At 40.0% G+C, this 24,819-nt stretch overlaps 1 protein-coding gene across 4 annotated transcripts in view; it reads right to left on the bottom strand.

Annotated features, from left to right (window-relative positions):
• The window catches only part of LOC309720546 (A-type potassium channel modulatory protein KCNIP2-like), a 119,799-nt gene that overhangs the window by 49,969 nt on the left and 45,011 nt on the right, over window positions 1-24,819 (bottom strand). Inside the window, exon 1 of one of the 4 annotated variants that reach the window (XM_082557564.1) lies at window positions 3,168-3,519. The exons of 2 other annotated variants lie outside the window; for them this stretch is intronic. In XM_082557564.1, the coding sequence (XP_082413690.1) occupies window positions 3,168-3,255 (88 nt within the window). In that variant the 5' untranslated portion in view covers window positions 3,256-3,519. Of the gene's footprint in view, window positions 1-3,167; window positions 3,520-24,819 lie in introns of those variants that run through there. One more of the 4 variants, XM_082557570.1, reaches the window with a different exon arrangement.

The following is a 24,819-nucleotide window of genomic DNA, read 5'->3' as shown; positions in this document are numbered from 1 at the left end:
GTTGAGAAAAACACAGATTTTAAAATTACATGGTCTAATATTTACATTTAGCATATAACTGCAACATTATTTTTTCATTTTTTTTTTTTTTAAAGACTCGAAAGGACTTGAAATTCAAAGTTTCAGACTTGTGACTTGACTCGGACTTTTACACCAGTGACTTGAGACTCGACTCTGACTTGCCTGACATTACTTGAGACTTGACTTGAGACTTGAGGATAAAGACTTGAGACTTACTTGAGACTTGCAAAACAATGACTGGGTCCCACCTCTGCTAACAACACACAATCAGCATCCTGACCCTTGTGTAGGCCTGTGGTTGAAGAGGCGCAGGACTGTGATTAATTGACAGAACTAATTATAGACACATGAGTCTTTTCAGAAACATGCTGTGTGCTACCAGTAAGGGTATGAGCACGTAAAAAAATTAAAGTTTTTTCATACATGGTCCAGCAAACTTATTCACTGAGGTGGAATAAAAACACCTATTAACCAGGGGCTTTCTTAATGTCATCAGTCCTTTTCTGCATAAGTTAAATCGCTGCTAGGTTCATACACAGTTTGATGGCAGTGCAAAATCTGTCTCTCCATGCCTGACTTAAATGGCGTGTCCCTCAGCACCTTGGCACAGCCAAAAATGCTACAATGCCCAAATACCAAACTATGAATGGCCTTGATGAAATCCCAATGTAGCACAGCCATTATACAGTTCAGCCCTTTCTGGCTCCCACTGCAATGAAGCAGACATCTCTCTTTTTCTCTCTCTCTCTCCCCCATTGGAACAGACACGCAGGAGCCAGTAGTCATGGTAACTCCATTCTGAGTAAACTTAAGGATGTGTATGCACACGCACGCACGCACGCACGCACGCACGCACACACACCAATTTTAATAAATACTTCATAGATGGGAGCGAATGTGCTTTGATGCTGCAGTAGCTAGTTAGCTGGTTAAATAGTTAGTAGCTTATTTTGCCAGCAGACTGTCAAACTGCATTATTTCCTAAAGTTGCTCTGTTTCTGTTTGTGCCTGTTTCAGGGTGCATGCACCAAACACATGTCTATGTCCGGACAAGGTATGAATATCAATGAGTACAATTATTCCAACCTTTTCATAACAAGGATGTATATGGAAAAAAATAGGCACTTAAACGAGATTTGTTTCATTCCTTCAAACATTGTCACACCACTCTGCAAAGCCCTAGTGAGTCTATGAGGGTAGTGTATGAGTCTGATTATCTGTTTACACATGGGAAGGGAATGTGGGTATGGGCTTGGAATGGTTACCACTTTTGCTGCTTGAGCCCATGATGGCTTTGTTTTTCTGACCATTGCCCCTAAATTGTATTTTGGTCCATGTAGTAATTTCATTTTTTATAAACTCTGGTGGTAGTCTCCTTTAACGTTGCGTCTTATGAGTTTAATTTTAGCAACAAAAAGTGAATGTTTGTGCATGACTGCTGGAACAATACAAAGTTTGATGTAGTGCCTGTGCTGTAGTGCTTTGTTGCTAATTACTTTAATTACTTTAGTAGTGACTTTTTTTTCTTGTCGTCAACACATCCCAAGAAAACATCAAAATCACCAACGTGTTAGTCCATCTGTCATTGCTTTTCTAGTTCCCAGCAATCTCTGTGCCATTTATCCCCAAGCTTGTTTGTGCAAACTCAAAGGCGCAAACAGTATAATTAACGGCCACTACAGAAACTTTTACTATAATATTTGGGCCTCCAGCTGAGGACATCAAGCAGACAACCAAGTAACAACCAGGTAACATTGCAGACACTGGCACAAGCTTTTTTTTTCTGATGATGTAATCTTTTGCATAGACATTTATACAGCAATTATTAAACCTCAGAGTGTTTATTGGGAAGCATCCCTCAAAATCTTTATCAGCACAAATATTTGTGCTGATAGTGTCATTTCCAGCAGAGTGTTTTTGTTGTGATGAACACACACTCACACATGGGTTACAACATGTGCATTTATATGTCTGCGCTTTCTCCACGCATGATAAGCGGCTGCATTCAGATCACGAACATGAAGCTCTGCAGTTGTCAAAGTCTGAAGAGATAACGAGGAGAAAAAGCAGAGGTGGAGATGAGCAACCCTGATGTCAAATTAGCATTCACACACTGCTCTATTGACAAGGTCATCTAAACACAGCTTTACCTCCACCCTCAGGATCAACTGCTGGGATTCAATAGAACCACCCTACTCTGTTGTGTTTTCCCCAAGGCAATGTGAGCTGCTGCTCAATATCACTCGCGAGAAAAAAAGGAAAATGGGTGTAAAGCTTAGCGGCAGGCTGTCAATAGGCAACATTATAAAGGGTGATTTCTGGAAAGGACACTCTTTAGCCAGCACTAAGCCCAGGAGGACAAAGAGTACGTGGATGCTAAAGAAATAGGACCTTCTCAGTATGACGAAAAGAACTTGACTGCGCTTACATAATTTTATTCTAATCTCGCTCCTCAAATTAGCATTGTAAAGTTCTGTGTAACTGTGCAGAGGAAGCTAGAGAGGGAAGGAGGATGGGGATGGGTTAGCTGAGAGGTGGATGAAGGGCTGGGTAAAAGGCTGTGTGTGTCTTTCTTCCACTAAGAGTTTCTCAATAGAGGTGGAATGCCACATGCTTCCAGAGAGCAATCTGTTTGACTGCTAGAGAGCGAACAGGAGGAGACAGAAGGACAGAACTGTGAAGGCAGGACAGAGGGAAGCAGGGATTGAAAAAGCAGATTGAAAGAAGGGAAGAGTGAGTTCATTCAAAGCCAGCAGCTTTCTAATTCTCGCTGTGAATTCATTATTGATTCTATTATTATGTGTTTGAATTGAACAAGCTTAAACAATGTATGCTCACAGGACCATATATACAGTACACATCATTGCAGACCCACATTCAAACCCTGCAGGTTCACTGACATGCTTTTAGATAGTCATGTTTAGGATTTATGCCACTGAGGAGTGCATTTACTCTTTTGTAAAAAAAAAAACCTGAGCCACACACAGAGACTAGTGACCTATTTGCAAAGATCTCAAAACACACATCAGCACCTCTGCTATAAACACAGCAAACTTTAACTTTAGACCATCTCCACCTGGCTGCTGCGCTCAGCAGACCCAGCAGCGAACCTCTGGGTGTGGAAGTGGAAGTTTTTGGATGCCTACCTTGGGTGAGCGTTCCCATGAGGAAGCGATAGAAATAGCGAGCCACCTTGGTGAGCTGCCTCTTGCACCTTTTCCTGCACTGGCTCATCTTGGTGCAGCTGAGGAGGTGGAGGTGATGATAGTGATGGTAGTATTAGTCGACTTGTCTGCCAGGGGAAACGAGCTCTCAAGGTAGGAGGGGAGGCACAGAGCACTGTGAGTGAGTGTGTGTTTAGGTGTGTGTGTTCGTGGAAGTCTGACTGCCGCTGCTTCTCTTCTCCTCCTCCTCCTCCTCACTCACCGCTTCTCTTTCCTCTCTCTGTGTTGTCTTCTCCCCTTTCTCTTCCTCTGCGTTCTTCTCTCCACCTGTAGGGCGCTGTCAATCAGCCGGCAGCACTCTGTCTCCTCCCCCTCACGTTCTGAGAAGCCCTTTTCTGGCCTCTCATTGGTTGGGAACAGAGTGTGGCGAAAAATTACAGACCAGCGCACATGTGAGAGAGTGTGTGTGTGTGTGTGTTTTTCTCTGTGTGTGTGAGAGAGGAGTATACTATAAGGAGGCCGGCTTGACTGGCAGGTGGTGGTGCTTTTTTTCTATCTGCTTTCGCCACACATCTTATTGATGCTATTTATTCCCATGCATCTCCAGTCATGAAACATGAAAAGACAGCCTGGGAGAGCGTGTGTACATCTGTGTTTGAGCCGCTATGAGGTTGAGTAAAGCGACAGAGAAAACTAAGCAAACTCATTAATTAGCATCGCACGTCACTATCTGCTTGCCTGCTCATTAATGATATTCGTAACAGTGAGAGGTAAGTGAAGAGGGTAGGAGCAAAAGGGAAAAAGTAAAGTTACATGAAGAGACAGGTAGGGAGGTGGAGAGGGGGCAAATAGGGGAATGCATTAATAATATCTTCACTCCCTTCTCAGCATGGTGCAATTTTAAAAGAGTGGAAAAGCTTGACGAAGTAGAAAGAGGCTTTTTGGACAAACACCAGCCCTCACCAGCAGTCGATGAAAGGATTATTATCTGCCGGCAGAGAAGGAGGAGAAGTGGGGAAGAGAGAGGAGGAGCTTTTAAATCCTGCGGGATTGAGAAAAGAAATGTATTTATGTAAAGCCTTTCTGTCTTCATCCTTATCATTCTGGCTTCCCTCTTGCAGAGTTGCTCAACAGGGAAACACACTCAACTCGTTTTCCCCAGTGTCACATATTTATTGTTTTGCCCTCTACAACTCCCACATTAGCCTGCTAAACTGCTGCCAATCCACCTTTATCCCCTCACTTTCCCTGATGCTGAATTAAGAGTGATTACAGTTACCTCAGCAACCCCAGACTCCTTGGATGTCTGTTTGTTCTTCAGGTCAGAAGAAGAAAAATAGAGAAGAAAATCAATCAAATGTCAGGCAGATGCTTCCTCTAAATGCCTGTGTCTTTTTCTGTCGGCTCTGTGATCTTGTCCTCATTTAAAAGTCAAAGAGAGAGGTCAAAGTATAGAGTACAGGTGAGCATTTGACAGTGAGAGTCTAGAGCAGCTCTGGCAAATAGTGACATAACCACGTAGTGCAGAAGGACCTGTTTCCCAGATTCTGAGAAAATGGATTTAAAAACATGTGGGAGAGCAGATGGAAAAGACTTTAAAAAGGTTTTTTGGACTCAGTATTAAATGGTCATATAAGGATTCTTACAACTTATTGGTTTTGACTCCTGGCTTCTCAGTTCAGTGGTCTCTAATGGTTCAAGTAAGGATTATCTCTCCTATTTCTGAGTGTGTGCGAGCCTTCATAAATAACTGCAGACAGAGTGTGCCGACCGAGATATACCATAAGAAGTTTGTGTGTGTCCTTAAACTTTCCAGTCTTGGTTCAACAGTGCTGTTTTCAGTCACAGGTGGCACAAACAGCTACTGAAAAATTTAATAATCTCCAAGCTCTGGATTAAGTCTCAGTAACTGCCACCTCAGGTTTGCTTGCACTGACTGTTTATTTTGGTTTCTTTCTAAAAAAAAAATAAATAAATAAAAAAAAAGGGAGAAGTTTGAATAAATCCCTCATCACCAGAACAAAACGGTCCACAATGAAAACTCACAACAATCGAGAAACTACAAGTAATTCTGTGAACAGTGCTGGGTATAACACGTGCTGAAGTAACACATTACTATGCACTATTCAATCAGTTTGCAGTTATAGTTATGTTTTTACTTGAAGTTTCTTCAGTTATCTGCATGATGAGCAGGCTGAAAGAAAAAAAAAATGCATTGCTTCCTTCACACTTACACTACAATCAGCAATAAGTTTCAATGCAGGGAGGAGAAAAATAGAGCAGTCTGTAGTAGGGATGAGTACCGGTATCCGGTGCCATCCTGACATAAACGGTAGTAAGCAGACCGAAACGTAGCGCATATTTCGGTGCTTTATTTCAGTGCTTTCTTTTTTCCTGAGACGTCATACACTTTGGATTCTAGCCAATCATTTTACATTTCCGAGGATAGTAGGCAGGTCCAGGTACGTATGTCCTTTTAGAGCAGAGCTACAGATTAAAAATGCCCAAGCCGAAGCGGTCAAAAGTCTGGCTGTACTTCACAGCAAAAGATGCAAACTCAGCAGCATGCAACAAGTGCTTTAAGGTGATACTGTGCAAAGCAGGTAACACCTCGAATCTGATGAAACACCTGGCGACGCATAGTGTTTTTTTAAAAGCCGAGAAATGCGCCGTATTTGATAGCTTGCTGCAAGACCGAGCACATCTACTGCGGGTGTGGTGCCTGTTATCGGATCCCAAGAACCCGAAGAGTAGAGTCCTGGCCCCTAGCCCTGCCAGTGTAGCAGAAATGATGATGGATGATGATGGCAGCAGCAGCCATTATTCTCTGGGTGAGTGGCTTAATGTTGTTCCTGTGTAATTTACGTTGAGTAAATTACATGCATTATTACATTAATGCATGTAAAGTGAACTAGCTAACACCGTTGTAGTTACATGCGGCTGTCTTCTTGTTTGATAGAGTGATACCATATATGCCCTATAGCTGCAGAAAAGGCTAACATTGTTATCTTTTTACAAAAAACAGCTAAACATGAGAGGTTTTAGGACAAAGATTGTGTTTTCCATTGTTTAAGCACCTTTTCCAACCAAAGGAGGTATGTTGTATCAACAGAAAAGGCTAACTTGGTTATCATTTTGCAAAAGAGACTGCTAAAAATAAAAACATAAGAGCTTTTTGGACAAAGTTTGTGTTCTCCAGTCTTTAAGCACCGGCACCATTTCAAAAGTACCGGTTGGGCACCGTTATCAGATAAAACCTAAACGATACCCATCCCTAGTCTGTAGTGTTTGAGGAGTGTAGATGTGGACATTACTTTCATTTTTGTTATTAGAAAGAACAAGCAGTGTGATGGTAAAGTACAAACTGTGTCCAAGAAAGAAACAACTGAATTAAGGTCTTTACACATAAACACGTAAAATCCATCCATGTAAATATTTCATCTGTTAAAAACATTTTTCAGACTCACTTGTAATGCAGCCATTCACAGTAACCATGTAATTTTGCAGGGCAAATTTGCAGCATTAATATTTTTCGAACCAAGCTCGCTTTTTTTCCCCTTTAGACTTTTTCAGATCTGAAAAAACAGATCTGACCGATTAGGTAACAAGTAACTCAAAATGTGTGCCGGTGCTGAATAAAGTTAAATAATACTATTTTACCTCAAACACACAGCTAGGTCAACTAGCTACTGTGTTACTCTTAATAAAAATAACAAGTAATGTGTAAAACATTACTTTTTGAATATCAAACCCATCACTGGATATGAAACATTAAGTGATCCAGACTTAAGTCTGTAATTTCAGGAGCAAATGAAGACACTAAACACATATCAAGTATTGACAACAGCTAAAGTAACCAAAGAAATTGTGGTTGTAAAATTGTGAAAATGGTAACATGTTAATATCAATTTTTAGAAAACAGATAAAACATCTGAGGTATCAGTGCTTAATTGTGGTGCTGTGGGGAGGGTTTGTTTTGTTTTTAAACAGAGTTTAAATGTGTTTTGCAAGCCCTGAAAATTGTGTGATGTTATGAGTGATTTTGACTATGAGCAAAATTTTTGTTCCACCCCTATGTATGTTGAAGCCCTGGAACTCAGACAGTTTTCATTATATGAAGGTCAAATTTTGCATAGCTTCACTGAATAGACTACAGTTGTTGTCTGAGTAGATCCGCTGATTCTGAGGGGGTCAGGTGAGCAACACTCACCGATTTCCCATGAAATAAGATAATCTTCAGATAGTTATTGTATCTGAGCTAAATGATGGTCAGCAGGATTATACCCAATAAGATGATGATGATCCTTTGTTGGTTTTAATAGAAACAGGCAGACATGTGATGATCAAGAATCACAATGTGAACAAAAACACGGGCTTTCACGCACACTGCTCCTCTCTCTAATCCTATAAATAATAGAGCCAGCTAGATTCTAGGAAGAGAGAAAGCAGCCTCTCATACACGTAGTTTAGCCTAAAAGTTAAAGAAGAACTGAAGCGACAGATTGAGTGATCAGTGTAGCATGAAGAATTAAACATTAATTGCTCGATGTAACACACCATCTCCTGCCGCACATACACATACATAGACACATACACATTCAGGGTTGCATGATCTGATAATGACAGGTTAAAATTTAATAAAGCCAGCTTTTCTGTCAATGGGATGAAGAGAGGAAGAAAAAGAGACTAATTATGATTTATATGTCTGGGATTTTAAAGTAAGGCAAAGAGTACAATAACTTCAGGCAGTTCTAAGGAAGAGCATAAATAATGTGAAAGATACTAAAAGTAAAATAAAACTAATAAAAAATGTAAAAGGGCTCTAAAAGCAGAATAAAACATGCGTGCGTTAAAGTACCCTGTGTATTTTCTTGTAAACAAACAAACAAAAATAAATATACTTCATTCACTGTTAGTTTCTACAATAGATTATGCGTATCCTTATAATCCTGTACGTTAACATTCATGTTTACTTGTAAGCAAGCAAGCCTTTTTCCTGCCTCTGCTGAGTTTCTTGGCTTGTTATCACCACCTGTTGACACTGGGCAGACAATCATAGAAAAACTTCTCCATCGCTGTAGTAGAGGTCAAATACTCCAGATGGTTACCTTTTATAGGTACCATCAGTCAGACACAAGGACAGCATTTATGTTTGTAATCTGATTTAATCGCTGACCCAGTCAAAGTGAGAATTTTTCAACCTTCCGGGCCTTATGTCTTTCATTTTGCTGCAAAAAGTCTTAAAGCTGCTTAAATGCTCTTAAATGTAAAAAAAAAAAAAAAAAAAAAACTTTATTGTGTTGTGCTGCAAAATAAACCTATTGTCCTTATATGAGGACATACTTTTACATCCAACTAATCTCAAGTACGCATCCAAATCAAGAGCTCAGGTCTCAGGCGGATAATGAATTGATCTTTTGTTGAGTCAGTCACAAATCCTATTTCCTTTTCCTAGTCTTTTAGTTACTGGAATGTAGAAAATTGTGGTTACCATTCACACTCAATCCCGAACATGAATTTGTCTGAAATTGTGAAGCAGAGCCGCATGACAAATCAAGAGTTGATAGCAGCAGTGACATTTTGGAGAGCATTAATGGGCTGTTTACCAATATACAGGAGTCATCGATATTGTTGCCTTTAAATCAATCAAACAAAAGTTTACCATAGAAAGTTTTGTACTTATTAGTTTCACTGTGGAGGAGAAGTAACATGTTAGATTTCTTTTTTTTTTTTACACTAAATTTACAGCTCAACTTCTGAAAACTTTGTGTGAAAAGATCGTGTACATTATCTAACTTTGTCTCAGATTTTCACCTTGGGTGTGACAAAAGCTTCACTTGGTCCTACACCAAAAGCTTTTATCTCCAGCATTGACAGCAGGGGTGAGGTACAGCCCGTCAGACTCTCTGCTTGTACCTGACAGCTTTATTGAAAATGTACAGAGGCTTCCCTGCAACACTGAGGCCCCATCAGCTGAGCAGCAGTAAAATTTCACAATATCTACTGTATATAAGCCTGTTATCCAACAGGAAGATAAAAAAAATTTCTATTGGGGATATGAAGAAGGTGATAAAAAGAAGTAGGAGGAAGGGTGAGGCTGCTCAAGTATAAGAGTTCTACATCCATTGTTCATTCAAATCCCGTGACATGTGTCCAGCGTTTGTGCCAAGACTCAGCCGCCTGTTCTCAGCACATGTACATGTGCCTTTTTGCATCAATTTTTTTCAAGTGTTTACTTCCAGGACTCTGACTCACCACCAGCACCAAGATGTCCAGGGTGTGAAAGCAGCACAGCCAAACACCGGCAACAGTCCATTAGCAACTATTACCATAGAAAATCAACACAAACAAAGAACAACACTTCACACTGCTGGCCCAATTATCAGCTTCAGTCAAATTCCAGTAACTCTTAATTATATTCTTGCAAGGACAAAAAAGCAGTTACTGTCGCAACACGTCAGTAAAATAACCATAAAATATAAAAATTGGCAGACGACGAAAGAACATTGTGGCAGACAGATAGAGGGGTCAGAGACATAAGAAGAAAGATGAGTTCAGAAGCATGCAGAGTTACTGCACTTAACCTATTGATGAAGCTACAGATCTAGGCTAGATGTTCATTTGAATGAACTGTCAGTAGCAGAATTAACATAGCTGTGTGACTGATCTCATCCTTTCGGTTTATAGATTCAAAACTTAAAAACTATCGTATTTAGCTTCATAGTGAATAATATAAAACACTAAGAAAAATACTATGCAGACTTTATGTGCGTGTGTGTGTGTGTGTGTATGTGTCACAAGTGACAAGATAATGATTTTCCACAGATTTGGAATTGGTGCCGCAGTCTGTGCAGGCTTCCACATGAGCGCAAAGGCACACAGGAATGTTGGAGGGCAGATGTGACACTGACACTCAAGTATCTGGCAAAGACACACACACACGCACGCACATACACATTCTCACATGCATTTGTTTTTAACACTATTTATGTGGCAGGCAAAGGCACCAGCTGGTGAAATCCACTCAACACTCTATTCACTGAGGACATGTGACGGTGGAGGGAAGGAGAGGAGAAAGAGAGAGGGAGTGGGAAGAGAGGGAGAAGCAAGAAAGAGGCACAGGTGGAAACACTTATCTTCAGGGATGTGTGGTTAAGGTTTAAATACAAACAAAAAAGCAGGAAAGTTTTCACACACAGACACACACACACACACACACACAGACACACACACACACACATATAATCCCAGACACACATCCAGTCCTTCAGGTTTGTAGAACCCCATCTTCCCAGAATCCTGTGTGTCCAGCCTCCAGGCTCGAGTCTTACACTGTATTAAAGATGTAAATGGATTTATTAACAAGCATATCAAAATGCATCCTTCATATCAAATCCTCCTCAGCTTACTGAATACACAGCAGCTTATTCTGCTTGGTAATCAAAGCAGATTATGATGGATACACATGCAAATAGCTAGAAACTAATATTATGTGATCTAAAACTGCCCAGACGGTTTAAGGTTAAACAGTATATAATGCAGAATAACAGAACAGTTAAAGTGAGCTACAAAATCATTCGTATCCATGGAGATGAATGTTATTTCCTTATAGAGTAGTGACTGCATCCTACAGCCTGTTTATTTATACCCTCCCCTTTAATATGCTGTGAGGACTCTCAAGGGCTGCAAGGATGACTTAATGCAGAATGACAATCCACAGTGAAGTACAAGTTTGTGAGAGTCATTTGGGAAAGGGTCAATATGCACACGTATAGAAGCTTTAATCTATAATTGAACGTTTACCTCAGATAAGCCAAAGCAAAGGAAAGCAGGAACCACAGCAACTCGAGCAAAACTTCAAATATCACACACTCTTGATTTAAGTAGGACTAGCCTGCAAATATTTTTATATGGTTTTATTATTATCCCTCTGTGGCATGAATTTTAGTGTATAAGATATTTCACCCTATTTTTTGAGAGCTTGTGTGTCCCTGTTGATGTAACAGTCAACAAATTTGTACCCCTCACCTCTCCTTACCAGAAACTGGTTTATTGCCTCAGGGCAACAATGCACCAAAAGGTACCAAAATCTCACAGCTTTCTAAATAATCTCATTTAACAAACATGTAATTTTATATTTTAATATACTTGTGTTTCTTTGCCCTTCATAAAGTCCTCACCCAACTCCAGATGAACTGTCATCACGTACATACACACATTATTGCTCACGTATGTCTGACCCTCGACTGATCCCTGATCTCCTAACTGTTCTTCAAAGCTGATTCTGGGGTCTGCTCTTACTCACTGTCACTCTCATCACCTTCACTGTCCTCACCCTAACTGTCCAATCACATCGTTTTCTCAATGCATGATTTGAGTACTTACATATCAAACTACTACATCCTCTACTGCTTTGAGTGTTCTCAAAACATTAACACAGATGTTCTCCTGAGGACCCCAATCCAAGCTCAACTCACCTTATTCAAATGATCTCCTGGGTATTAAATGATGCAACTGCCTAATTACACGATGGTCATTTGGAATAAGTGTGTTGTAGCAGGGGAACACCTAAAACCTAACACGAGTTGTCCCAAAGACCAGAGTTTAGAAGCACTCCTTCAGCATTATTACCGGAAGAAAACTGGTCTAACTGCATAATGTTGCCCTGAGGAAACAAAATAATGTTGTATTAGTAATAAATGAAATCAAAATCTGAGTTTAACCAACCAAATGTGTTCCTTCATATATTCATGAACATATTTGGATATTATTTACAAGTTATTCCAATTTAAACATATATTAAAATGATATTAGTCTAAGCAATAACTGGTACTGGGTCCCATGTGGATTTGGTTCCTGAAAGGATTGCTTCACTCACAGGTCAAAGGTCAAGTGTTCTTCTACTACTCATTTTACTGAACAGTGATGCGTCTTGCATCATTAAATAATAAATAATACTATCCCATATATGATTTTAGATTTTAGTGTGCACAGTGTTATTCACACAATCATAATCAACAGATTTGCTTTGTTCTTGCTAGTAAGATGTACTAACTTACATACTAACAGCTGTTCTCAGTGATGCTGGCATATAAGTACAGTTCCTACACACATGAAACTCACTGATCTGTGATTATAAGAAGCTGTCATCCACAAATATTTGCTAAAATAGAGCCCATCTGGAGATGGGAAAACACCAGATTGTTGTTTCAGGCCAATGATTACGGAGTACTTATTACTACTTCATACAATATTTTGTCCTCTCAAGTCAGCATGTGTCCATCTTTAAACTCAACTTGTGATTTTGTCTTGAACAGCTGTTATACTGTCATGCTGACAAAACCTGCCAAAGAACAATTGACATACACTCACAGGGTAAAAACAATTTGTATCCCTGTGTCAGCTGGTTACTATCATATGATCATACAGCGGGTGAAGATGGATAAAAATCGGTCAAGTGCCAAAAATGTATGGATGTTGGGTGCTGCACATATACACAAACATGCTTACAAGCTTTAAATATGTCACAACTAAATTAAACAAATAAATGAGACAAAAAAAATGTTTATGTGTCTGTCATGTTTGCAGCAACACAATGAACACTGTTATCCATCTCCTGCGCTAGTGCTGAGGTTTCTTTAACAAATGCTTCAATAGTGCAGAATTTGGCTGTCCTGTTGCAGAGCAAACACCAGAACATAATCATTGTGGTGTTGCTGACATCTGCAGGCAGAAAACTGCATAGCAACAGCACAGAGCAGCCATCAGCCCTCAGGGCAAACAGATGGACTGAGAAGGCAGGCACATGGGAGAAGAAACTTAAAAACTTCACAAACCCATACACACACAACTAAGTTTAATGAAGACCAGAGAGGAAGAGAGGCTATTAATGAAAGGGAAACACTTTAAGTAACTAATGATGCATGGCTCTTCCAGCTGGAAGAGAAATACCACGGTAGAGCACTTTAATTTGATCACTAATGAATATTCATTAAAAGCTGTTTTAAAGATAAGAAATATCGATAGTGAAATAATTATTCCTGTGTGCATGAGCAAATATTTGCTCGTGTGTCTGTAGGCATGTCAAGGCTGAGTTACCCCGACATAACTTAAATAGCTTCGATATCCCAGATCTGAGCCCCTTTTTTTTTTAATTATGTGAGAGGCACTTTCATTGAATTAAACCACATAAGGAAAGGCACTACATCAGCTTTGGAGCAAAGGCTGTCATAAAGATAACAACAAAACAAAATAAAAACTATTAAAGTATACTGAAATAATATTCTGATCGATGTACCACTGCACAAACATTTTTTTTAGCTATGATATTTTGACAATTATATATACACAATCATTAAAAATCGCCACAAATTAAATTTAGCACTAGAATAAACACATTATTTCATTAAGATGCTTGTACTTAACAGTGTTGACCAGTAGAGGGCAGACAGAGCTCAGTAAACTCACAGACATGATTGAGCATATCAAAGCTACTGCATGTCAAACACATTATATTATATATAATTATATCAAATAAAAATAATCATTACATTCCTTCTGTATTTCAGTTTTGGGGATGATAACAGACAAAAATGCAAACATTCAACGCTTCTTTTATCTAATCTCCACAAATAATATATCTAATCTGCACATATAACTAAAGACATTTTATAGCTTAGTCAGTTAATCATCTTGCCCTGTGAAAATACAGAAGCGGTGTAACTGAACCATTGCAAAGTCAGAGGTTAACTGCAGCTGAGATGTTTATCTACATCAACCTACAGCAAAGCACCAGCTTCTGATTTAGGAATTAGACTTTTGCTATGCTCCCTGCTCTGGACATCAGCTTAATCTGTAAATCTGCATCAGTTCAGTGATGGTAAAAGAGGTTGAAAGGTCATGAGAGGACATGCTGATGTGTCATATGAAAAAGAATAACATCATACAGGAATCAAAACGCCGCTACATTTGTCAAAAGCTAATCTTGGTTTTCGCTGTGGTTCAGATGAAACAGAAACAAAACAATAAATAATAGATAGAAGACACAACTCCTGTTCACTCTACCCTTGTCTATGATTACATAAACATACTCTCTTCCACTGGTCCAAGTGTTTATACCCTTTGGGAGCTCACATATTCCCTTAGATAAAGTCAGGAATGATGCTACTACTATAAGATGGAGAGGGTACTGACCCATGGGAGACAAGAGTGACAAATAAAGCAATGTAATAAAGCAAAAAATGGATTGCTGGGCCACAAAGGCCATAAATAAACCCAAGAGAAGATCCTGTACCGTTTGCATTTGTTTTATTGCAAGACACCAACCAGTCAGTCATCAGTCAGTCAAGCCTAACAGTGCAAGAGGGGAGCCACATGCTGCTACCTGCACCTGCGTGAAGGTATTAAACATCACTGAGTGACAAAAGGTCTCTGATAAACTCTTGCGATTACTCCACCTTTGCCACATCTTGCTTCCCTCTTATTTTACATGTTACACCGTGTATTTCTTCTGAAGCCGACTCTATCTTTCTCTCTCTGTCACACCCAGCCTCTCGGCTGCTTGACTGCTGTTCTTCCCCCCTGTCTCTCCATGCCTGTGTGAAGGCAGGCAGCAGGTGTTTTGTGACTCGAAGATCAGAGAGCCTCAGAGAGATGGAGCCCCTGTGAGCCAGGCTGTGTAGGAGGAGGAGGAGAGAAAGTCTACACTTTCATTTTCAGCCTGCCTTCTCACTGCTACAGGAGAGAGCTCTTATCCCTCCCCCAGACTAACATCACCGCCAGTACAATACAACTGCATGTCTTATCGATATCATGTGCTCCTAAAGGCTGAGTGAAGAGCCTTTTTTAGAGAGAACGGGAGCTTACTGCTAACATAGCAAATGAGGGGGAGAAGGGAGAGGGAGGGTTGGACGCAGGTAGAGCCTGTGAAAAAATTTGTAGTCACACTAAAATACAGGATGACTTTGATCTCATTAAATTTATCACTTTTGAGGTCACCCAATTTCACAGCACCCCACTCTCTGACCTAAAACTAGTTTCAGGGATGCTGACTCAGGACACTGCTTTACTGCTTTACTCACTCATTTTTTTGTTTCTTTTTTTTCTCCTTTTTTAACTATAGGTTTTTGAATTATAATAGATTAGTATCCACGCAGTCGCAGTAACGATTCCAGAGTTAATGGCAGGAACGCTCACTGAAGCACATCGTTTGTAAAAACCTGCTTCTTTTTTACTTTGCCTCTTTCTCTCTCATCTGCTCACTTTTTCCCAAAGCAGCAGCCAGAAGTGCTCAACTGTGCCTTTCTTGTTCATGTATTCTACATTTTAAAGCCAGGTGGGAGGCTTCCAGGTTATGAGTAAATAACAGAACCATAACATATACTTTGGCATAGAAGTATCTGACTGTCCTACTTTAAATACAGTTAGATCCAGAAGTTCTTTGACTCTGTGACATTTTTTGTGTCACACACTTTCACCTTTGATCGATTTTGCAAAAATAATGCTGTTCATGATAACTGTTCAGGAAGTACAACAGTTTTGGAGTTGATTCAAAGTAAAACACTTGCAACTGGTAGCTGTTCAGTGGAACTCAAACTTAATATGGGGTTCAAAGAGATGTTGATGCAAGTGTAGGAGCCAATCATTGGTTGAAAAAAGTAAAAGTAAAGTTCAGAGAGAGAAAAGATTAGATTTCAAGATTAGGCTTAAAACTTTCCTTTTTGCTAAAGCATATACAGTGGGGCAAAAAAGTATTTAGTCAGCCACCGATTGTGCAAGTTCCCCCACTTAAAATGATGACAGAGGTCAGTAATTTGCACCAGAGGTACACTTCAACTGTGAGAGACAGAATGTGAAAAAAAAAAATCCATGAATTCACATGGTAGGATTTGTAAAGAATTTATTCGTAAATTAGGGTGGAAAATAAGTATTTGGTCACCTCAAACAAGGAAAATCTCTGGCTCTCACAGACCTGTAACGTCTTCTGTAAGAAGCTTTTGTGTCCCCCACTCGTTACCTGTATGAATGGCACCTGTTTGAACTCATCATCTGTATAAAAGACACCTGTCCACAGCCTCAAACAGTCAGACTCCAAACTCCGCCATGGCCAAGACCAAAGAGCTTTCGAAGGACACCAGGAAAAGTATTGTAGACCTGCACCAGACTGGGAAGAGTGAATCTACAATAGGCAAGCAGCTTGGTGTGAAAAAATCAACTGTGGGAGCAATCATCAGAAAATGGAAGACATACAAGACCACTGATAATCTCCCTCGATCTGGGGCTCCACGCAAGATCTCATCCCGTGGGGTCAAAATGATCATGAGAACGGTGAGCAAAGATCCCAGAACCACACGGGGGGACCTGGTGAATGACCTGCAGAGAGCTGGGACCAAAGTAACAAAGGTCACCATCAGTAACACACTACAACGGCAAGGAATCAAATCCCGCAGTGCCAGACGTGTTCCGCTGCTGAAGCCAGTGCATGTCCAGGCCCGTCTGAAGTTTGCCAGAGAGCACATGGATGATACAGCAGAGGATTGGGAGAATGTCATGTGGTCAGATGAAACCAAAGGTAGAACTTTTTGGTATAAACTCAACTCGTCGTGTTTGGAGGAAGAAGAATACTGAGTTGCATCCCAAGAACACCATACCTACTGTGAAGCATGGGGGTGGAAACATCATGCTATGGGGCTGTTTTTCTGCCAAGGGGACAGGACGACTGATCCGTGTTAAGGACAGAATGAATGGGGCCATGTATCGTGAGATTTTGAGCCAAAACCTCCTTCCATCAGTGAGAACTTTGAAGATGAAACGAGGCCGGGTCTTCCAACATGACAATGATCCAAAACACACCGCCCGGGCAACAAAGGAGTGGCTCCGTAAGAAGCATTTGAAAGTCCTGGAGTGGCCTAGCCAGTCTCCAGACCTCAACTCCATAGAAAATCTGTGGCGGGAGTTGAAAGTCCGTGTTGCTCGGCGACAGCCCCAAAACATCACTGCTCTCGAGAAGATCTGCATGGAGGAATGGGCCAAAATACCAGCTACTGTGTGTGCAAACCTGGTAAAGACCTATAGTAAACGTTTGACCTCTGTTATTGCCAACAAAGGTTATGTTACAAAGTATTGAGTTGTATTTTTGTTATTGACCAAATACTTATTTTCCACCCTGATTTACGAATAAATTCTTTACAAATCCTACCATGTGGATTCATGGATTTTTTTTTCCACATTCTGTCTCTCACAGTTGAAGTGTACCTCTGGTGCAAATTACTGACCTCTGTCATCATTTTAAGTGGGGAAACTTGCACAATCGGTGGCTGACTAAATACTTTTTTGCCCCACTGTAGTTAGGGCTGGACCAGGTGACCCTGAATCCTTCCTTGGTTATGCTGCAATAGACATAGGCTGCCGGGGATTCCCATGATGCATTGAGTTTTTCCTTTCCAGTCACCTTTCTCACTCACTATGTGTTAGTAGACCTCTCTGCATTGAATCATATCTGTTATTAACCTCTGTCTCTCTTCCACAGCATGTCTTTATCCTGTTTTCCTTCTCCCACCCCAACCGGTCGCAGCAGATGGCCCCGCCCCTCCCTGATCCTGGTTCTGCCGGAGGTTTCTTCCTGTTAAAAGGGAGTTTTTCCTTCCCACTGTCGCCAAAGTGCTTGCTCATAGGGGGTCATATGATTGTTGGGCTTCTCTCTGTATCTTCTGTACAATACAAAGCGCCTTGAGGCGACTTTTGTTGTGATTTGGCACTATATGAATAAAATTGAATTGAATTGAAAAACTTTAGGAAAATGAACAATGTATTCTTAAAAAGAAGGAAGAATCCTTCTTCTAACTTATCATCATTATCCAAATCTACACTGAAGAGACGCTGTCATGAGTGGATATACAGAGGGTTAAGAACAAGATGCGAACCACTGGTTACAAGAAGGCCAGATTAGACTTAAACGATCTTTGAACAGATGAAACCAAGTGGAACTTGTACCAGAATGATGCGAAGAGAAAAATACACAGAAGGAGAAAAATAGCTCACAATTCAAGGCATACCACAACATCAAACATGGTGGGAGCAATGTTATGGCATGGACATGAGGGACTCCCAGTGGAACCTGGTCACTAATGTTTATTGATGATCTGACCGCTGATAGAAGTAGTAGAATAAATTGTGAAATGTACAGAGCCATACTCTGTTCAGATTCAGCCAAATGCTGCAAAACTGATGGATGGTGTTACACAGAGAGAATGGAAAATGACCCAAAGCATACTGAAAAACCAACCCCAGAGTTTCTGACGACCAAGAAATGGGAAATTCTTCAATGGACAAGACAGCCAGCTGATCTCCCCCCAACAGAGCATGCTGTTCAGATATTAAATATAAAACTTAAGTTTAAAAACAAACCTTATATTAAAGATTATGTTAATTTGCCCAGTTACTTTTGAGTCTGTGACCTAGCTGTACTTTTATGTTTGCTGTATGTTTTTAGGAAATCACTTTACTCATACAAATATTTAAAAAGTAATGCACGTCTGGAAATGCTTGCTTCGTATATCTATCCTAAACCCTATCTAAACTTTTCTATCCCACAAGCTGTGTTAATGACTGATCTGAGTTTTTAAACCATAACCAGTTTTGAAATATGGCTGCATTATGTACATATAGAGAAACTTAACAGATTTTCCTCTCTCAAACCTCCAATATGCATACATTACTTATATACACTCAGAAAAATTATGGTTCTTAAATGGTTCTTCAGATGGCTTCATGGTTCTTTAAAGAACCATCATACGTCAAAGAACCTTTTTATTTTGTGGATGGTTCTTCAGCTATTACAAATGGTTCTTTAAAGAACAAAAGGTTCTTCATCCTTAGCAATCTAAGTTTGATGGTGTAAATGGCATAAATATTTATTCACTATAATGAGGCTGTGAATTATACTGTGTGTTTTCTTTGTGTGCATGTGTGTGCGAAGGGAGAGGGCGGGTTACCTGGCAACCCTTTAAGAGAAGATGGTAGGAAACTGAATATTCAAATAAAAGTTAGAAATATTTGCTTAAAAATATACTGGTGGCAGGGGTGGGGGCCAAAGCCTAAAGACCCTAACCCCCCCCCCCCCACACACACACACACACACACACACCCCTAACCCCACAAACACATTATGAATATGGTGAGTTAACAAACAGTAGACACAATACACACATTCAAGTACTGTACTTTAGTTTTAAATTTTAATAAAGCATTACTATTTTCTACTCCAAGGCATTACTTTTGAGATTATTATATATTTTTGAAAATACAGCATAATGATAATACTAGTTGTTGTAAACTTTACAAACCACCCAGCAGTATGTAAAGTCAAATTATAAGATACAAGTAAATAACAATTGCAGAACAGAATGTCAGTGTAATGAACACACTTCGTTTTGACAAAGCACACTGCTTAGGTAAATGATCTGAGTAGTTGTTCATCACTGAGCAATTTGTTAATATGTGTTTCGAGCCAAATAAATGACAGGGAGAGAGAGTGACGTCAGAACACGTCATACTATAACCTCCCGGGAGCGAACGGAGGGGGTCAGTCGTTGGGATGCGCATGCGCAGACAGAGTGTGCGAGCGGCGGGCCTTGACCTTTCGGGGGGAAAAACTCACGGACGGTGACAGCGAAACGGATAACAGTCTTCAGTACCTGCTGGACTTTGAAGCTGTGGATTCTGGGACTGTTAGTTAAAATGGTTCTTTTAAAGAACCATTTGAAGGACCTTTTTAAAAATGGTTCTTTAAAGAACCATTTTTAAAAAGGTTCTTTGAAGAACCTTTAAAGGTGCCCCAAAGAACCATTTCTTGATGGTTCTTTGGGGCACCTTTAATGGTTTTTCAATGAACCACTGAAAGAAATGGTTCTTCAAAGAACCATTGTTTGAAAGGTTCTTTGTGACACCAAAAAAGGTTCTTCTATGGCATCAGTCTAAAGAACCACTTTTGGTTCCAGTTGGCACCTTTATTTTTCTGAGTGTATGTATATAAAAAAATAAGTGCAAAACACAGAATGTTAGCATATTATTAGGATTATCACACCAGAGGGGACATCGCATGGTGGGGTGAAGATGTAAACAAAGAGACTCTGGTGCAACGATTTATTGTAACATTAGCATTACAGCGCAAAAGCAGAAGGCCTAAATGAGTCTGTATTTGATGCAGCGAGCAAAGGTTGTCTCTGCTTCCATGAGAGCTGGATTGAGATTGTAAAAATTGATATCTGTTAACACTATACTAATATACATCAGCCTGAGGAGTAAAAATGACTGACATTGTTTGGAATTATTTTTAGTTGCACTTGTGTTTTGCTCCTGTTTAGCTGTTTAACACTAACAACTACAGTAGCTTGTTTTACTGTATTTTGCGTCTGCAAATTTGAAATACCAAAACATACAAAAGAAAAAAACTTAGAGCTGTAGCATCATTAATCAGACAATGTAACTAACTAACTAACACTAACTAACACAGTAGGTTTATAGCACGTGAAAAAAGTTTTGAACTACAATTAAATTATTTAGAAAAAAATGCTGAAATGTCTCTGTGAATTTGGAAAACTAACATAAAACATAAATATAGAGGAAATGTCCTTAGTTTTAGTATTTGTTAGTCTGGTACAATTTGTTATTACAACTTTGCTGATGAGTATTTAGTGGACGTGTTTATTGAGACTCTGGATGTCTGCAAGACTGAGTTAACTGCTCTCAAATAGCTCTCTGTTTTTATTGTAATACATACTTTATACTGGTTTTCAAAACTAAGAATCGTTAACTTTTTTTAAAACCAAACTTCATTACACACAAAGTGAGTTGCAAAAACTCAACACAAAATTTTAAATTTTTCACATCCAACTTGTCATTTAATCTAATGTGTGTGTATATATATATATATATATACCGCATGTAGCATGATTTTTTTTTTTTTGGGGGGGGGATTCCTCCACAAATAATTGTGAAAAATGAAGTCAACATTAAGCAATGATGAGCTGATCCTGATGTTTTAAGAAATTCTGGGTTCATCCTAATTTCCATGAGGAGACAGCAGGAAGACAAATTTCATGGTTAGATCCAGGAGCTGAAGCTGTATCACGGATGCTTTCGTAGATATTTCAGGATGTCAGTGGGTATTTTGAGCTGCTGTTGGCAGATTTGGGACCACATATGAGGAGGCAGAGATATTATTTCAGAGAACTGATTGACTCTAGCTGGGTGTCAGAGATAAAACAGTATTATTTTACTCTTTGTGCATTGAGTACTGATGTGCATTTTGAGTTCTGAGTCACTTGTTGCCAACTGCAGCAGTCTGATTGGTCAGATCATGTTGTTTGGGGAAAAAAAAATGGAAAAATTGTGCTTGGTCTATAAAATAAATGTTGCAAATTTGTCCAGCAAAATTACATGGACGGTATGAACGGCTGCATTAAGAATAGCAAACCCACACTGAAAACTAACTGAAACTAAACGTAGTTAAAACCATAGGCAGGATAAAGACATAATGTCACAGTTTTAGGCTCCATAATTTTAAAATCTACAGCATCAGCAAGGATGATGTGAATGAGTTACAAAACAAATTCACCCCACTCAAAGCTGTTATGATGGAAGGAAACCATCCATAGAGGCCTAAAAAAAGATTTGTCACGCTGTTAATTTGGGCATTTTAGCACTGGAGCCTATGAGGACTGACTCTTTTGGAGCCAGCATCAAGTGGAACCTAGAAGAAGTGTAGTTTTTCCACTCCAGTGTTGGCTTCATTTTTCACCTCCAACCCTTTGGTTGTGACCCTCAGTTGAATGTATCTAAAATTAGCTGGAGATTACTAATTCAGGTACAAAATAAGAACTGCTACACCCAATGTCCCGGCGGAGTAAAAACCTTTAAACTTCTTTTATTTTATTTTATTTATTTATTTTTTTTAACTTTAAACTTCTAAGTGAGCGCAGTGAAATCAAAATAGCTCCCTGTGTGGATTATGCTGATGTGGACACACACATCTGTAGTTTTCTGGTATAAGCCTGAGCCCCTTTTTGCCACAGACCTACTCTACCCACTCTGCCATTCTGGTGCCTAGGTTTCTCATTTGTGAGTTTCCTCTTCATTGCCTGCCTCTGTTCCCCTCATGGCTTCTCGAGAGCCATTAACCAAGAGGCTCAGTCTGGTGTGTCTGATGAGGACAGCTGCTGGGTTAAACAACCCATCTGTATCTAAATGATATAATCAGTTCTAATAGAACAGGGACAGATCAGTCCCATAGCTGTCAGCCAACAGGAGGACAAGAGGTCACCTTCAGCACAATTTAGGCACAGTCCACCTGATTGGGAATCCACAAAGAGACGTTGCCTGAAGCTGTGAAACTGTCTATTTGTGCAAGTACTGCGTGTGTGTGTTTGTCTCAACGTGTGTGTGCTCGTATGAGCTATGCATAAAGTGGGAAGAGTGTCATTTGTCTTTCAGCAAACTTACAGAAACTTTTTACCCATGTTCGGTGCAGCAGGGCAGCCACAAATTCTGCTCAGAAAATGAAGAACTGGATGTGGGTTATTGATGAGAAAGTATTTGTGCCCTGCACCTCAAGGGGATTATTCATCAAAAAGTGTCAGTCGAAAGGTTATACAGGCATAAGAGCATGGTAAAGCCGCATCTAAGCAGGGTTGTTAGAGTGACTGCCCCGAGACAGACAGAGAATACATTAATCCCAAAACAGCCATATATCCTGGCAGAGTCTCCTTAAGCAAGGCCCAAACCTACACCTTCCCACTCACTGACAAAAAAACAGCACCTAAAAAAAAATGAGCAGAAAATGTCAAATACCTCCCACTCTCTAATTTCTTACCCTTTTTTTCTCTCCAACTTGACAGTTCTTCCTTTTGAGCTCATGTTACATGAGCCTTATTTGATCCTCACCGAGAGCACTAATAGCAGCTTTGATCATGACAAGTGCAGCACTTATGCTACACTACTATAATCACCAACTCTCCCTAATGTAATCCCTCACTTCTCTTGACACCATCTACACTTTCTTAAGGAGGCTCTCTTAGTCTGCCTATCCAGCAGGGCTGCTGCTGAACTATCCACCCCCCCTCTCAACTCAATTTTCAGAGCTTGCTCTCACGTTCTTGCTGGGCTACTTGAGTGCTTCCACTCTGCTATTTCTGCTGAATGAGTGTGAGTGCAGAAGATCCCGCTCTATATAATGGTGTGGTGGATCACAGCATCTAAAACAGAAAAGAATGAGGTTATGGAAAATGTTTTTTTCCTCTGCTTATCCATCTCTTTCTGTGTCTCTAGTTCTCTGCCATGTGAGCACAGATCTAGAGGTGAATCAGGGTGAAATGCATCCCACTTATAACAACACAGTGATGAAAGACTAGACACTCAGCAGACTCTGGCGCATTTAGACAAAGCTGACAATGTAAACACAAATGCGCACTACACAAACATCTTTCAGGCAAAAAAGAAAAAAAATATGTTAGAGTTGGATTGATTCCTGGAGGGCGCCGAACGTGTCGCCTGAAAGTCTTCCCCTAACAAGCAGCTCATCTATCCTCCATCGCTGTAAACACAACTGTTATGTAAGACACAGAGGACAGCGAGTATGTGCGCGTGTGGAGGAGTGTATGCTAATGTTAGTACTCGCGTACAGTATGTGTGCTCATACGACTTGCTTTTTTATGTAATGAATGGTAACTCCAAAGAAGGAGCCCGAACTGGTTGAATTCACACCATCAACCGACAGCTCCTGGGAAATCAAGTGGGTGGATGGGTTTGGATCGGTGACAGTAGGCGAAGGATTGCAGACAGATTGGATTGGGTTCACTCGCGATCACACTTTAATACTCTTATTCACTCTGTGTCTCTCTGAGGAATTATTTTTCTTCATGTCTTCAAAGAAACTGCACCTGGTCTGAGTGGTTAACTTTTTTTTTTCCAACAGTTACCATCTCTTTGGACCTGAGCTTAAAAAAATCATTATCAGTACGTACTGGGGAGATGGGGATAGATAGTGTCAGTGTGCTTTTGCAACAGGTTTAGCAATGAAAAATGACACGATCAAATATTTTAATAATCACAGTGCCGCTCGCTTATAAGAAGGGAAGAAGGCGCTTTGAGAATAGATGGTGGTGCACCTGGAAATGTGGGCAAAAACTGATAATATCCATTATTAGTAAATAATTGTAAATTTACAGTTAATTAAACTTCATGAAAGTGTTATTTGATTGTTAGTGATAATTAAAAATGTAATAATAATGTGACGTATCACAGCTGATAAGGGGGATAACAAACTGGCTCACATAACATTTTACTACATTGTATTTGTTCATGTCTACCAGATGTTACTGGTGTTTGGTACTAAAGGCTTCACTAGTGATCAGTTAAACTTTTTATCCAGAGTCCTGCATTTGAGACCTTTCCAATTCCTGACAGACTGATCTGGAAAGCCAGTGTACTCAGTGGACTCTATCCCGTTCAGCGTGCTTTTACCAGACAAAGAGCCTTGCTCGGAAAACAAAATCAGGTGTGACGCCAGCTCTCCAGTTAAAAGGATGTATTACTTCAGCAAATGGAGGTGAAGGATATTTTTACATCCTGTGTGTTC

This window comes from Aulonocara stuartgranti (assembly GCF_965226115.1).
Source record: "Aulonocara stuartgranti genome assembly, chromosome: 13".
NCBI classification, from domain to species: domain Eukaryota; kingdom Metazoa; phylum Chordata; class Actinopteri; order Cichliformes; family Cichlidae; genus Aulonocara; species Aulonocara stuartgranti.
Note: the sequence above shows the minus strand (reverse complement) of the source record. Positions and strands in the feature narration are given on the sequence as shown.